At 36.0% G+C, this 16,706-nt stretch overlaps 1 protein-coding gene and 1 long non-coding RNA gene across 5 annotated transcripts in view; one reads left to right on the top strand and one right to left on the bottom strand.

Moving 5' to 3' along the window:
• BRCA2 (BRCA2 DNA repair associated) overlaps nt 1–16,706 on the top strand; it is a 42,340-nt gene that overhangs the window by 5,180 nt on the left and 20,454 nt on the right. For 2 of the 4 annotated variants that reach the window (XM_068930104.1, XM_068930103.1), the window contains exons 7-12: nt 29–140; nt 1,793–1,848; nt 2,744–2,846; nt 6,581–7,762; nt 8,621–13,663; nt 14,919–15,011. In XM_068930104.1, coding sequence (XP_068786205.1) covers nt 29–140; nt 1,793–1,848; nt 2,744–2,846; nt 6,581–7,762; nt 8,621–13,663; nt 14,919–15,011 — 6,589 coding nt within the window. Of the gene's footprint in view, nt 1–28; nt 141–1,792; nt 1,849–2,743; nt 2,847–6,580; nt 7,763–8,620; nt 13,664–14,918; nt 15,012–16,706 lie in introns of those variants that run through there. The other 2 variants (XM_068930106.1, XM_068930105.1) reach the window with 2 other exon arrangements.
• Nucleotides 137–11,215, bottom strand: LOC138065600 (uncharacterized). Its single transcript, XR_011138682.1, has 5 exons — nt 11,141–11,215; nt 10,416–10,674; nt 8,685–8,757; nt 7,677–7,889; nt 137–1,167 (listed from the first exon to the last, which is right to left on the bottom strand). It is a non-coding gene; the product is annotated as an uncharacterized lncRNA (long non-coding RNA).

Here is a 16,706-nt window from a genome sequence, read left to right as displayed (position 1 = left end):
TAGAAATAATTGTTAAATATATTTTTAGGTCAGAACTCCAAAACGTATTTCTGAAAGTCTGGGAGCAGAAGTGGATCCAGATATGTCCTGGTCAAGTTCTTTAGCCACACCTCCAACACTTGGCGCAACAGTGATAATAGGTAATTCTAATAATGAATAGTTGCTAAGAGTTAAATACTGTTCTGTTTTTGACACTAGAAGAACAGGCATATTTGAATTTTCTTGACAAGAAGACAAAACTCTTACAGCAATGGTCCGTGGGTGACTTTAAATTATGTGACTCTAAAAGAAAGAAATTAAACTAAACGTGTAATTGCTTTCAAAAGCTTTTTTCCTTTGTATAAAGAGCTAGGGAATATAAAATTAGAATTAACATAGCAAAGCATAGAAAGAGGATTAGGTAGTGATTGTTTGTTTGCACCATCACAAAGCAAGATGCCATTATGTCAAGGTGAGTACATTTAGGAAGTCCAAGGGTGTAGTTCATCAAGCAGCTTTCCAGCAGCAGCACTGGCTTCAGCATTTCAAGCCCTCTCACAATCCTCGCTGTTGTACTGAGGCAGTCAAGCAGATTGGGATACTGATTCAATTGAAAAACAATTTTTCCTAGATTATTCAGACAGAGTAATTCCCGGATCTCATTTACTGCACAGCTGCACAAACAGCTGTGTCAGCATAACAGAGGATGAAGACGAGTGGGTGATGACTGTTAAATGGCATAGCCACTGAACATCAAGCTTCAGCCTAAGGTTTTGCCCTAAGTGTAATTTGTTTACATGTGATGAACAGGCAAAATGAAGTTTGACTATATGACTTGATGATGAAAACCCTTGAGAAAATGGAAAGACTATATTTATTTTTGTTAAATGGTCACAGTGTGAAGTATTTGACTAAGAATGCATTCAAGAAGTGAGAGTCTCCTTTCTCAGCAGGGATGGGCTACTGAATTGTGCCATTCACAGGGCTGATAAATTGTGCCTTTTCTTTTTGCATGTTCATGGCTTTGGAATGACGTGGCTTGAAAAGGAAGTCTGGGAAAACTAACCCTAGCTTAGAGAGACTCTCCTGGGAGATGAGTTCTGGTCTGAACCCGCTTTCTAATTCTCTCACTTTATGCAAGAGCGTATTATTTCATAGTCACGATGCCCACTTTTTGTCATCAGTTACCTGTAAAAGGAAAGAACGAGAAAGAACAAGTTGTTTAGCAGCTTCAAGGGAGGGGTTCAAGTTACTGATCTTAATAGCGCACAGGAATCTAGATGCCATGTTAACGAAAGGTAGGTATTTCAAGATACTGCTCTTTAGCAATCTTAAAAATAGGGTTTACGCTCTCCTTTTGTAATATGGATGAAGCGGATATTACTGCTTGGGGTTGAGGAGGGAGGGGCAAAGAAAAATCAAATTCCTGACAGTAGCTTGAAGTATTTATTGAGATCATGTGACAGAAGCAAATTAGGGAGGAGTGTCATGAATAACTTCTGGAAAGGGTGATGGTGTGCTCAGGGTGGTAACTCCTGCACCTGCACAGCAGCAGCCACATGGTGTGATTGAGGGTGTTTTATGCTGTTACAGAACTGTGTGTGTATGCTCTCTCTTAGCAGAGAATCTCACCTGTAAGTGTTTTCAGTTAAACTTGCCGTTAGTCTTTAGGGGCTATTTCATTACTTTACAGATTTCAGTTGCATTTAAAATAATCAAAAGAAAACCCCTCTCAACACCCCAACTGTATTTGAACACACTCAGCCAGTCACCTAAGAACAAATGAATTGACATGTCTATCTTTCTTCTAAAGCTAGAGAGAATGATTCTATTTCTGAAGTAAAGCAACAAGATGAAAGAGCTGAGATAGTAAGTAGATTTAAGAGCTATGCTATTCTTTAATTACACTTAAGCTATTTAGTTACATACTCAAATTGCTTGTGCCAAGAATAAAAAATTACCTCACTTTCATTCTATGCTCTCTTATCTAGCTCTTTGTAAAACTTATTGCTCACAAAACTAAGCTTGCAAAACCTGGCTGTAGATTATGCTTCACAAATACAACCCCTTTGAGGACTTTTTTTTTTTTACTTAACTTGGATTCAGTGGCAGTGTGAGTCAATTCAAACAGAAATCACCTCTAGGAACTACAATGTGCTACTTTGCTGTAGGTTTGTTAGTTCCTGTATTTTCCTCCCCTTTGTCAAAGCTGTGACAATTGTTGTTTGCCTTATATTGTCAGATAAGGTCTTGAGCTCAACCACTACATCAAGGGTTAAAACTGAGTACTAATTTCAATTCTTTTATGTTGTTAAGAAAGAGAGAGGTTCTGTACAACTATAATTTTACTCTATGTATATGAACACTCAATGATTATTGAGACCGAAAGCTAAGGGCAGTGCTAATGGGATTCAGTTATGGATTTACATTTCATTCTTACTACCTGAAACTTCACAGTTAACAAACCAACTGTTAGAAGTTAAAACAACCTTTCTTCTTCTTTTAGTTCCTTCCTTCTTTTTTTTGAAAGGCTTATATATATTAAACTACTGAATTCATTCACTGCCCTTAAATGGTTGCAGAATTATCAGCTTGCTTATTTTCAAGATATTCAGTTTCCCTGCAAAAATATGCTACGTTTTATTTTAAGAAGCGCAGAATTACTCGGCTATTATAGTAAATATTTAGGGTTATATATTTTAATATTAAGCTGACCCTTAATTGATATGCAGTCTATGTAACAGTGTGACTGCTGGGTTTACAGGTTTCACGTAATTTTTTCTCCAAACATGATAAATATCCTGGGAGGAGTGAGACAACTATACAGTCCATACCAGAGGCAATAAAGCTAAATGCTGAAAATGCTGGTAAGTGTTAATGCTTTACTGCTGTTACTGGGCACTTTGTGAAGCAAGTCTGAGGATGAAGTTGCATTATGTGATTTGGGATAATCTTACAGTTTATTTCATCTGCCAGTTGTGTACTCCCATCTCCTAAATTGATTCTACTTGTAAAAACTAATCTTGCCATAAAAAGGGGGAATCAATTTCTGATGGGTCAGTGAATTAAATCAGGTTACCATGCCATTGGATAACCAGATTGGTACTGATGTAAGTGAAGGGGAGAGACTGTGGAAATGAGAGCTGAGAGGCGGGGAAAAAAGTACAGGCTAGAGAGGAGGAGCAAGACTATTTCTAGCTAACAGATTGGTTTCTCTCTCTCATGCAATCACACCTAACACTTATTGTTCTGTGATGTGCTTGTTTTTTAATCGTGCTATTCTTTCTTCATTCGCTTCATCTTTTGAAGTTCAAAACGTAACAAAATCTGTTAGGAAAAAGGAATATTATCCTTTTTAATACATCAGAAAAAACTCAGCCAACAAAAATTGCTTTCATAGTGTGTTCTTAGAACATGTTGGTGAAGAAGAATAAGCATACACTTTAGTTTGGCTTTCACGTTTTTGCTGAGAAATGATGGCAAAGGGAAGGATATTAACAGAGAACTTTGTTCAGGATGTGTAGATGTTGTAGAGATGCACGTGGGATAGATGGGAAGCTGAATCTTTGGGACTATGTCTCATTCTTATCTAAATTAAATGGGCTGCCCTAAAATACTGTTGGTAAATGTAAGGATTGCAAAAGAATCGCCTCAGGTGTTAAGAGGGAGGGCTGAGAGTGCTTAGATAGGAAACATCATTGCTTGCAGAGATATGTGCTATTTTTGTATCTTAGTGTGAAACATGAAGGAAAAGAGACTGGAATTGGTGCTGAACATAATCAAGTAGTTTATGGTCAGTATAATACTTCTCGAAATGAAGGACAAACTGATACCCTCTGCTGTGTTCCAGGATACCTTATCACAGCCCATAGTACAGCAGAAAAGCCTAGGTAAAATAGCTGTAGTAGAAAGAAGAGGAGGAAGAAACTGTGGCTTTTAAAGTTTACAATATTGTTTGTAAGTGCTCCTTCTATGCTCCTTCCCCTTTTGATAATATTTAAGTTGGCATTCAAAGATACAATGTTAAAAGAAAGGTACTAGCAACTCTATCTTCCACCTCTTGGTAGCTTTTGAATGTTTGTTTTGTTGTAGTAGTGTAGTAGTAGTATATATTTTTATATATATTTTTATATAGCAGTATATATTTTGTACTAGTATAATCTGGAAAAGCAGTCTGTTTTATTAGATTTTTTCTTGGTCAAAGAAAATAAGAGAGACATAGTATTGATTGAACACCTTTGTAGTTTTAATTTAATGAAAAGATTGTTTATTAATATTGTACCAGCTATATCCTTAACAATAGTGAGACTGAATATACGCAGTCAGTCTGAAGTTCAAGAACTCTCAAATATTTCAAATACTGCTGGATTTGGGGGTTTTCTGGTGTAACTTTTTTCTAACTGATTTCCATTTACTGTGAGTGAGGACTTTAAGATGTGTACTATCCTGTATTAACAGGTAAGGCTCTCACAGATTATCTAAATTTGCATGCAATCTTTAAGTATATTTATTTATAACCCCATCATTAATTCTTAATGTTCAAGTTCTTAGTTTAAGTAAGCATAGCACAGGTCATTGCATCACTAAGTTTTAGGCATCTGGCCTTATAGCAGAAGTCACAGCTTTGCTCAAGGTACTATATAACCATAGATTCAGAGTTACGATTTTTCAAGTATGTGGTAGCCAGCATGTTGACTGTGAAGCTGTTTAAATTGACAAGCCAATGGAAAACATGAAGTTCTGTAACATTTTAGGTGCTTTGCCCTGGGCTGTGGCTTACAGCTTGATACTTACTCTTTAATTCAAAAAAAAAAACAAACAAAACAAAATGGGGCCATTCATTCCCCTTCTAGGAGAAATGGGTTCAATACCTTCTGCTTATAAGGATTCCAGTATGAAATAGGACAATGTATTCTATTCTAACACTTGGTCAATATATGAATCCAGAGCAGAAACATTACCAACCTCTTCTATTTAAGCCTTTTTTTTTTCCCTGAGTATTGTAGTTATTCAGGAGAGGCTCTGAGAAAACAAATTAAGCAGTTATTGCCTAGTTAGTGCACTTACCGGGAAAATGGAAGAATCCTGTTTCTCAGTCCTAGTTTTGGGGGTTATCTGTCCTTTGTCTGCCCCTCCAGTAAATTTAGAAATCAAAATCAACTTACCAAGGAAAAAATCAGGGATCAGGTTAGTCAGCGAATGAACAGTATCTTCTCTTTCATATACTGTTAGTTCTGATTTTCTATTCAAACTAATGCCTTTAGAAGTAAAAAGGAATACAAATGGGTCTTTCAAACAGTTTTGTTGACAAATAGTTACAGGATGAAAGGATGTGGGTGGAGAATTTACTCCAAAAGAATGCACTTTTAATCTGGGAAAAGAACTTGCAGCCTCAATCTGTAGTATTATAGTTTCTTTCAGAGATCTTGTTTACTCATGCCTTCTGCCACTCCCCTTAAAAATAGAAGGGAAAGAGAATCAGTAACTATTCAAGAGCTGTGATGAGAGAGGTGATTTTATGCCTACAGGCTGGGCATGAGCAGTGACTGTACTGTATTACACACTGTTGGATATGTGTGACTAAGTAGTGGGTAATCTAGGGACTTCTAAATGGAAAAGGCTTCAGACACTAGATTATTTAATACTCCTAAAAGGGAAAAGAGTTATAAATTAAAGAAAATTTACCTCCAGAAATGCTTATGGGAAAACTTATGGTGTATTGGTTATATGCCCAGAAAAACAGAAGACAGAGATGTTTCTGGGTACTTGATTTCTTTGATGAGAAAAATAAGTTTTCATGTCTTAAAAAGTATCCTCAGAATAAAACCTAGCTATCTTTTTGAATGTTAAATATTTAAAAGGTAGGCCTAATTTCGTCCATTTGAGAAGGTAATATTTTTACTTTGTATATATAGGTTTTCAAGGCTGTCTGCCAAATAGAGTTTGGATTTTTTTTTTCCCTACTGCATAATATTTCTCTACACAAACAAAAATCCTCACTATTATTTTTCTAGTAGTTTTGCCAATCATTTGGGGCCTCTTAAAGCTAGCTAAGCATTTTTTTTAAAAAAAAATTATATTTAAGAATCCTTCTAAATACTATAATTTTGTAGATCAAAGGAAAAGACAAAGTTTAATAGAATCATCCTTAAATAACAGTTCATTTAACTCCCAGCTACAGACAAAATTAGGCAGTTTCTTAAGATGTTTATTGCCCAAAATTCGGTAAAAATTTCAGAGGAAAAAATCTAGACATTTATCTTGTAAAATTTCCTACTCATTCTCCTATCTAGAGAAAAAGCAAAATTCTTTTGAAAAAAATAGATTTCATCTTGGAAACCTGTGTAACAGGTTAGCAGTCCTCAGGAGGCCATAAGCATCTGCACATACATTGCTTGCCTGCTATTTTCTCTCTCTAACAGCAGCTATTGGAGAATAACCTATTTTAAAGGCACATACATATATCTTCCCACACTCACTCCTGAGCAAAGGTAAGTACAACTTTGGATTGCATGGTAAAAAACCACAATGTTGTTTCTCAAGTTTTCTATGACGTAATCATTATTCTTTTTCCTCTCCCTGTCTTCTCTAAACTATTTAGAGCCAGAGAAGATGTTAGATGGCTCATTTGGCGAGATGGATAGCTTTGAGGATACATTCAGCATGCCTGCTAAGTCCAATGGAACCCTTCCGCTGATGCCAAATGCCTTGGATGCAGGAGAGATATGTCAAATAACTATAGATAAAGCACAAGGAAGGGGGGATGTTCCTTCTGAAGAGCCTATTAGAAGACAGACTGGCAGTTCACAGGAAGTGAAAACAACTAGCTGGACTGAAAAAACCCAGTCAGTTGAAATGAAGGACTCTTTACTCCAGAAAACTGATGAAGATAGGTGTGTTAAGCATGCCTGTTTAACTGGACGTGAGAAGGAATCAGAGTCGCTTAAGATCACCATGGATGTGGAAGATAACAGAATACAGAAGTCATCTGACAGCAGGAAGCTTGTGGAAGAAGACCTATCATCTTCATCCAGTCAGTGGTCTCAGCTGAACTTATCTGATCTAGATGTCGCTCACTTGGAAATGTCTGTGTGTAGCTCTCCACCATCTGACTTAAGTAGAGAGAAAAATTTTGAAGAGAAATCAGTAGTAATGACCAAAGAGGATGCTGTAGAAACATCTTTACTGAATACTTCAAGTTTGTTAAAAGCACAAAAGCTGTTGAGTGTCAATTTGTCAGAGAAGTGCTGTGAAGTGAAAAATTCTGAGAACAATCCAACATTGGAAATACCTCCAGTAAAATCTGTGTCTTTGAGTATTCAAGATCCAAAGTTACTAAAAGGATGTGTTGCTGAAAAGGTTTCTAAAGTGAGCTTTTTAGACTGTAATTCTTTTTTAATTGAAAGTACAAATGTCACAGAGTATGCTGTAGTCTACAACAGCAGCTTTTCCAAGCATTTAAAAGCAACTTCTAAATCTGTCTTAACTGATGTTCTATCTCATCCACTTGTATGTGGCACTATATCTCCAGATAATTGCAGTGACCTAGATTTAACAGATGGTGAAAATACTTTTAAAAAATCTGGCTTAAAAAGGCTAAATATGTTATCCAGCTTGAAAAAGAGATCCAAGAGATTTATTTATAGAATAAATAACACTTTACTGTATCAAGAAGAAAAAATTCAGAAAGAACTAACCTGTGAATCACCTGCTCATCCTACATTGCCGTCTTCGGAGTTTGATTCATTTAAAAGTTGTCACAAGGCCAGAGATGATGATCAAGGTATATCATTAAGCTTCTTTCATTGGTGGAGGATTCTCTTTTCACTTATTAAAGTCTTTATTACTTCTTCTCAGTGATAAAGCGTCTCTGCAACTGATTAGTCGGGTAACCAAGATTTCAGATTGGTCTGTTAATGACAAAGGTGACAGAAATGCATAAATATTTTCAGATAGTCTGGTGCTAACTTATTTAGTCTCAAACTAGTTTCTGGAATAGAAACTTCCACCTTGAACCATTATTCTAATTGACAAGCTCAGTTATCTTTGCCATTGCTGTTTGGACTCCTGGAGTGTCAAGTGTCTTCCTGCCTCTGTAGGTGATTTCTAAGACAGCATAAAGTATGTTAGAGTTCTTTGGCTATTTTTCTAAAGTTAAAAGGTTTAAATTTGTAGGTCTTTTTCTTCCAGGAGTACAGAATATTTTTAAAAGCTTAAATTATGTAATGAAAGCAAGCACATACACTTATTTTTAAAAGCTGTTGTTCTTGCAAAATAGTTACTTAATATTGGCAACTGAAGCATTGCTCTTTACAGTTTGAAGCATATGCTTTGTTGAAACACAAGGAATAGAAATCCATCTTTTCAAATTTAATTACAACTACAAATCATTTATTTTAACTGATAGTATTAACTGCAGGTTACTCACTGGTTTCTGGCTACTAGAACATGATTGGATCAGGTAAAGCTCCAACCTTGTCAAAACTTTCACGTTTGGAAGCAAAAGCATTACATATGCTTAACACTGGTACCATAAATACCTTGTGAATGGGCCAAAATTTTATGAACATTTTAATCTGCATTTTTTTGAATAAATGACGACCATGTTATTAACAACTCTGTTCTGTAATGTCTTTTGTAGGCTACCTGCTTTCTGCTGAGAGAAAGCATTTGCAATCTAATATCAAGGAAAAAAATGTCAGTACCTGTACCATAAAAATGGATATAATGGATAACTCATCTTATAATGCCTTCAACAGCAGGCTGAAACAACAGGAGCTGAAAGACATGGTGAAAAATGCAAGAGAGCATCAACCTGTTACATCATTAAAATGCTTAGAAGTATCTAATACTTGGAACGAAAACATGACAGAGTCTTTAAATAGTGAAAGAATTTCAAATATAAAACGTAAAGTTCTAACTTCAGCATGCCTTATGGCAAGAAAGCGTTCTAGACTGCTGCCTGAAGGCTATTCCTTAGAGAAAGAGAAGGAGGATATGTATATGAGTATTAATGTGAATGATGGAGCTATTGTACCTCAGGGCCTTAAAGGACAACTCGCACCATCTTCCGCTGGTAATAGCGAATGCTTGATTGTTACGCAGCATGACACAACATCTCTGACAAACAGTAGTTTCAATAATACTTCGAGTCAAATCACCTTTGACAAAAATAAGGTCAGTAGTGATTGTTGCAATAAAATATCAACTGAAAAAAAGCATGCTACAGACCAGTTGTCAGCAGTTGAATGTAGAGAAATACTTGCGCCTTTGAGAATAAAAGGCTCAGAAAATTGTAATACTGAATTAAAACAAGGGGAAGAAATAGATATAGCTTCCTTTTCAGAAATTGTAGCTGACAATCAAGAAACAAAGTCAATGGAAAACAATGAAAACCTTCAAGCAACTGCTTGCAATACTGTAGGTGCAGTGAGTACTAAAGAGTTGTTGGATTCTATAGATGATAATTCTTTAAATGAAGTAATTTCTGGAAAAGATAAACAGACAGTACCAGATCTTTTTGCACAAGATCATTTTGCAACCATAACTCAAAAAGCAAGACTTTATCTGTCAAAGAAGGTACCTAACCCTAACACTGAAGAAAAACATTACTTAAAGAAGACAAATGTAATTCCTTCTAAACATATTGTGCCATACAAAGATGTATATTCATTAAAACCTATGTGTTCCAACAAAAATCCAAATGAGAACCTAGAGCTTAAAGAGAGGTGGTCAGGAAATCTAAATGCATGCCGTTTAAATCTGAGCTTCAGTGGCTTTCAAACTGCTTCCAATAAGCAGATTAAATTCTCTGAAGACAGTGTAGCAAAAGGCAAAATGTTGTTCAAAGATATTGAAAATGAATGCTTTGAAGCCTCTTCCATGGTAAGAGTCAAAAATATTTCAGATCAAGTCAAAAAGGAAAATATGTTTTTCTCAGATGTGGAAAGCAATTTGAATAGTAATTTATCTGATTCTTTAGATCCACGGGCAAGTTTTCTTGAACCTAGGCATACACAGTTTATTCCACATAAAGTTGATCTATGTACAGATTTTCCTGGAAGTCAACAATCCTTGCAAGAATCAAATCAAACTTTGACAGCAAGCCAAGAAGCTGAAATTGCTGAACTTTCTAATATCCTGGAAGAAACAGGCAGCCAGTTTGAATTTACACAGTTTAGAAAGCAAAGTAACGTGTTACAAAGTCATATTTCTCAACAGTTTGGAAGTGGAGAAACAAATAGAACAACCAATATAGAAAATATTTCTAAAATATGGAAAGATACTGATTTTTGTAATGCTGTTAAATCTGAAAATCAAGTAAGCAGGAAGTATTGTAGTAAGCAGGAAGACACAAATAAAGAGTCTAAAATGATAGAATATGAAAAAGAGAACAAAATTATTTTCTATAAAAATAACAAAGAGGTTATTTTTACTCATTTAGATGGAAATGGAAGTAGAGTATCTGATGGTCAAAGCTTTCCAGTGCCCATACAGGACAGCTTTTCTAATTTTGTAGGCTTTACTTCAGCTGGAGGTAAAAAAATAAATATTTCTAAAGCTGCTTTGACCAGGTCTGCAGAGCTGTTCAGGGACTTGGATGATGATAACTACTTCTTTAAATCTTCTGAAACTAATACCAGATGCCAGAGTTCAAATGGACTTAAGTCTTCTGACTGGAATTTTTTCGGATGCCTGACAAAAGAAAACAGAGGAAAAACAGTTTGTGTTAAAAACTTTAAAAGCACAGATTCTGACTTCTGCACAGGTTCTGTTTCCCACCATTCAGAGAAAAAATATGAGGAAAATATCAGTACACTGTTTGGGAGAAATACAGAAAATTGGACAAAAAGATCAAGAAATGATGATGAAAACATTGATTTTAGTTGTACGAATAATGGTAGGTATTCTGCCTGTGACATGGGAAACAGTCTGTCATCCATTACAAAACACAACCAGAATCTGAAAATTTCCAAACAATTTTTGAATCAAGGAGATTACCAAGTTGAAGGCAATTTGCAAGAAGACTCATTAGATGTGACATGTTTAGGAGATGCTACTACCACTGGAGGAAAACATAGTTTGAGTATATCCAGTGAAATGGAAAAACTGGTTCCTAATCAGAAAGGACAAGAGAGAAATCAAGAAGATAAATACTCACCACAGAGATTGCAAACTGCAGCTGATGGTGATATCTCCATTTCTGATGCATCTTTGGATGATTCTGTATACTTGCTCAAGGTAAAACGTGGAGAAAGAGATGTAAGTGTTTCAGAGAACTCTGATAAACAAAAGACAAATAGTATGGGAGAAGCAGACACCACCCTTGGTAAAAACCTGTTTGTAAACCACAGCAAAATAAAAATAGGCTCTTACCATCATCATCAAATGCCTTTTCAGCAAGAGATGGATGTTGAACAAAATGCAGTTAAAGGGAGTTATCCATCTGGTTTCCATACTGCGAGTGGCAAGAAAATAACAATTGCTGATGGATTTTTGGCTAAGGCCAAGCAGTTCTTTGCAGAAGACGATGTTTTAGGAAAGGAACAGAGTGACAATTTCGAGGACCCCTTAAAGAAAAGAAGATGTAGTACGGACTGTGTCAAAGACTGTGACTCATATATTGAAAGCACTGCTCAACATGATTCAGAAACACTTAATTTTAATGAAAACCTTCTTTCTAAAGAAACTGGAGATCAGTTTAAAAAGACAGTAGAGCATAGTCCCTTTAAACAAACTGGTATTCTTGATACTGTTCATAAAGATGCAATTATTAATGCAGGTAAAGATTGTGAAAGAAATTTTGGAATTCAAAGTGCATGGAAAAAACGTGATGTCACATTTGGAAAGTCACAATACTTTCCTGGAAAAGACAGTGATGCTTCAAGTGAAACTTCATTGTCTGAGGGTGAAAAACTGTTTGCAGAGAGAGACATGGAATATTTGGCAAAAAAAAGCAATCATTCAGAAAACATACGTGATTGTCCTGTGCAATCTACTGTATTTCCACACTTAATGAAGGTATCGAATGACCTTGCAGATGATTCTGTGTGTAGAGATGCAAAAAATAGTTTATTTGTTGAGTGTAGTAAAAATAATCACTCCTTCCTCTTAACTTACAGCAGTGTTTCAAAATGTAGCTCTTCTCATTTGAATTGTGACAGTAAGGAATTTAACTTAGAACATCTAAATGAATCTTGTCCTTATACAAACTGCTTCACAAATACCACAGTTAATGCTCACCAAGAACAGTCCCTAGCTGGCGGTCCTGAAGATGAAACTAATTTGACCACATTAGAAGAAACATCATGTAGTTTTAACGCTGAAAAACACATGGAGGATCTGAAACCAATTGTGATTAGTACAGCAAAAGGTAAAGCAGTTTCAGTTTCAAAAAATGCATTAGCAAGAGTCAGAGAAATGTTTCAAGACAATGGTGAATTTGTAAAACCCAAAACTGAGTCTACATCAAAAACTAATCAGATGGAAGTTGCTGCAAATTCATCTTTCATTGTTCATGGTCAGTGTCCTGATTCTGCTAAACTGTTAAATGCTGCAAAAAGTGAGGAGACTAATTCAGTTGCATCCCATTTCATTAATGTCAATGAGAATGCAGGTGAAAAGGGACACCGTGATACAAATACGCTTGCAGATGCAGAGTCTGTTCCAAATTCTCAGATGCAGTGCTTTGAACAGAATATTAAGCCTTTAGGACACTTGCCTATGCCAGATAAGCAAATAAAGCAGTCAGATTTTTCTATGGGTAATCTTGGATTTTTTAGTACAGCAAGTGGTAAACCAGTGCAATTGTCAGAAGAGTCACTAAAGAAAGCTAGGCAGCTCTTTTGTGAAATGGAAAATAATAGTTCCTCAGGTCTGCAAGAAATACTTTCAGTTGAGGAAGATGTTAAAAAGTCTGAAATGAGCACTGAAGCAGTTCCTAGGAAAACAGGGGTAATACTACCAAAAGAGAGAGAAAATTCCAATACTGAATTGATTTTACATCCTGCTTTTGGGTTCAGCACTGCAAGTGGAAAGCATGTTAAAGTCTCTGAAAATGCCTATCAGAGGGCAAAGGCAATTTTGGAAGATTCTGATAACTTTGTGGGCAATAGGCTTTGCATTACAAATCAATTTAGTTCAACTAAAGACAGTGGTCAGCCTGTAAAATCTCTAACTGATTGTGGTGATACAGCCAAAATAGTAGATAAAGTAATCTCAGCATCCAAAACTGAAGAAAACTTCAGTGAAGAACTTGAATTAGAAGGCATCTACCCAGCAGAAATGAAACCTCTTCCAAGCTCGCACCATGTTAAAACGCCTGAGCACATACCGTGTAGTAAGAAAGACAAACAGTTAACATTATTTAAAAATAGTTTTCAGCAAGGACAGACTTCTCTGGGAGAAGGGCAGCAGAATCTGGAGATGGAAACAAAGTCTGAAGCAGTTTCATGCAGTTCTATTGCTAAAGGAGAAAGGAACATTAACCTTGCGTGTTTCCAAACTCCAAAAAATTGCTTGGAAGTGGAGGCTGTAGAAAGTGCAAAAGCTTTTATGGAAGATGATCTTTCACATTCTGGAGTACGAATTAATGCCACACAATCCTTTGGTGGCAGAATGCTGGATAAAAACTTTCAAAATAAGATGTTTGGGAAGAGGCACTTGGAAGGAAATTCCTCACTCGGTAGGTCTTTGTCTTATATATGTTCAACTTCATACTTCTATATTGGTGGGTGGTTTTTGGATGTAACAAATTGATATTTTTGTCATCTCAAATTTGAACTTCTCTCTCTTAGCGTCAACAACAAAGTTCTTGCTGCAAGCAAGAGTTCATCCACTCTTTCCAGCCTAAAATGCGTAGTACAAGCCAAAGGTGTTACTTCTAATTCTAAAGCTGTGCAGGTTTTGCTGTTCTGTGAAAGCTCCAGTTGTCATGTAATGGTGTGGAAAAGGGTTATGCCTCTTTGAGAAGGCAGACTTAATTTTCCTTCTTTTTGAATAGGATGTTGTACTACTCTCTGCACAAATGTCTTTTTTTATTTAAAAATGAGAATTAGTATTTCCGTTTTCCACATTTTGTGCCTTGTGGATGAGGACAAGGTTTCACTTACATTGGGACTGCTAGTCTTCTGATTTGAAAAGCAGTTGTTTGGTCTGAAAGCATGGTTCCTTGCTGCCTAAAGCTTGTCTATCTCAGGGCTGCAGTGTTGATAGTAATGCTTGTACAGTTGCCCAGAACCTGTTCAGAGATCTGGGCCAGCTGAAAACAGGTCACGGAAGGGTTAGATTGCAACAGACTCACTGCCCAGCTGCACAAGTTCTGGTACAAAGGGCAGGGGGCTAGTGTGAGAAAGTTCAAATAGGTGTTGAAAGGCAGATGGGACTCTATTACTCCAATTTGAACTAGTTTTTGCCATACTGGAGCAATACCCTTTATTATAACTTCTTGAAAAAGATGTGTTGCACTTTTTTTTTTTTTTTTTTTTTTTAGAATTGTGTAGGGACCCCTTCATTACCAAAAGTACAAAAGAAGATACAGGCGAGCTGTGGTGTTGAAGTCCACTGTGGTTAACTTCCTGAGGCAGACTGTGTCCAGGATGTTTGGTAACTTAAGATGCACAGATTTTGACTTGGAGGGAGCAGCCTACTGACCACAAAAGAGTCTGCAATAGACTTTGTTGTATAAATGTCTCAAAACCATTCTTGTTAATGCTAAATAGCCATCCTGTACAAAAGAAACTTTTTCAAAGGGTAGTAAAGCAACTCTGTATTGGAAAAGTATGCTTTTAATATAGAAGTGTGATTTGAAGATCTGCTGCTTGTGTTTGTTGTGACTTCTTGAATGTTGTATTTAAAAACTTAGTTAATTTACACAGTGCTGGGTTAGAAACTGAACTTAAAAGGAGGTTCATTTTTTAAATCTGTGTTTTTTATCCTAGGAGAACCTCCAATTAAAAGACAGCTGCTACCTGAATTTGACAGAACAAAGAATCCCACCGGATCGTTGAAATCTTTGAAAAGCATCCCTGATGGTAATTGTAGTGTTCTTGTATCCAAAGTAGTAGTCTGATGTCAAGTGTTAGCTTTAGAATTTGTCATTTTCCAATAAAGTAACATAAAATAAGATTGCTCAACTGCTTCTCTTACTAATATAGTCATGAAAAATCAAGGAAACTGCTATGATAATGTCTCTGCTGACTTGAAATTACATGATTAATTGCATGCCTTATCATATAGTATCTAAATATATTTAAAAGTGCTAGTACTGCAAGAATTCCATTTTATCTCCAACGTGGTAGAAATTCAGCCAGTTTCTCACAGTCTCAAATCTCAAATTCCAAACTCGGAGGAATACATTTTATTGATCTGTAATTTCATAATTAAATCCTGTATCTACAGGAAAAGAGAAGCTACTGACAATCTCAACATACAATAATTTGTGAATGTAGTTATGGACAGGCATTGCATTACAGGTGCTTTTGATGTTTTGAGCCAGTAGTATGGAGACACATGAAAATGAAACCGAGGTTTTAAAATTTGAGATGATGCTTTATGGAAAGATGGTTTTACTAGGGTGCTAGGATGATGTGATTTTGACCAGTGCTTTTGATCATAGGACAAACTGCGTGTGTGTGGTGTTTTTTGGTTTGATTGGTTTTTAGTAACTTGTTCTTTCTAAGCACTGTGGAACCTCATCTGGAACTGAGTAGCAGGATTTATTCACTAAGTCAGAAAAGCATGTACAACTAATAATTATTGTCAATCTTTTATCTTAGATGAGAGATGTTCCTTCACAGCTGCTGCTTTTTAAAGCCTTGAAAATAGTACAGAATGTAAAAAGAATCCAGTTTCGGTGAATTTTTCTGATGATGTAGAGGTCTGCCCCTTTCATGTACACAGTACTGCAATGGTGCTAGCTGGACTTGTGAAACATTTTATACATCTCATTAATACCACTTCCACTTTGGATTGTCTCAGCCAACTATTCTCTAACCTAGATTGTGATCTGCATTACTTATTACAAGAATCTGAAAAGCCTCACCTTCCTATTTCTTTAGATAATGTGAAAGCTTCTCTTGAAGCTATAACACAGAAAGATTTCATCATGAATGGTTTCTAATGTTATTGTTTAGACACCAAGTTCAATTTTGGTTCACCTTTACTGTCCGTTTAAGGAAGCACCTTCTGTGCCAGGCTACTCCCAAGGGAACTGTACTTAATTTCAATCTGCAGAAGAAATCTATAAAACTCATATAAACCTATTTAAACAGTTTTTATTCAAATACTTTATTCAAAGTATTTTCTGTATTCTAAGAAGAAAGCTGAAAGGGGAGTCATGCTTAATCTCAGATTATGAATGTTTTCATTTGCTGCATCAGATTAGGAAAAAAATCCTCCATAATACCTTCAGTATTTTATGGGAGATGCAAACCACTGTTCTTGAACACATTATTCAAATGCTCAGAAAATTTCTTGAATTCTTCATAGGCACATACAGCTATCAATACAGTTGGCTTCCTAGCCAACTAGTAGCATCAAGTAAGTTTACAGTTATCATAGTAACTATAATGACTTACCTACGTTAGTGTGTAGAAGTGATTCTGTAACTAGATATTGGACTGCTAGAAAGCTGCTCTTTTGAACAGATTCACTGATTCCCAAATGCAGCCATTAAATCAGTTCGAAGCATAAGATTCATGATTCAAAGAAAGTTTTAAATGGAACTT

The sequence above is a fragment of the Struthio camelus genome, chromosome 1 (assembly GCF_040807025.1).
Source record: "Struthio camelus isolate bStrCam1 chromosome 1, bStrCam1.hap1, whole genome shotgun sequence".
Lineage (NCBI taxonomy): Eukaryota > Metazoa > Chordata > Aves > Struthioniformes > Struthionidae > Struthio > Struthio camelus.
This window is presented reverse-complemented; position numbering and strand designations above follow the sequence as displayed.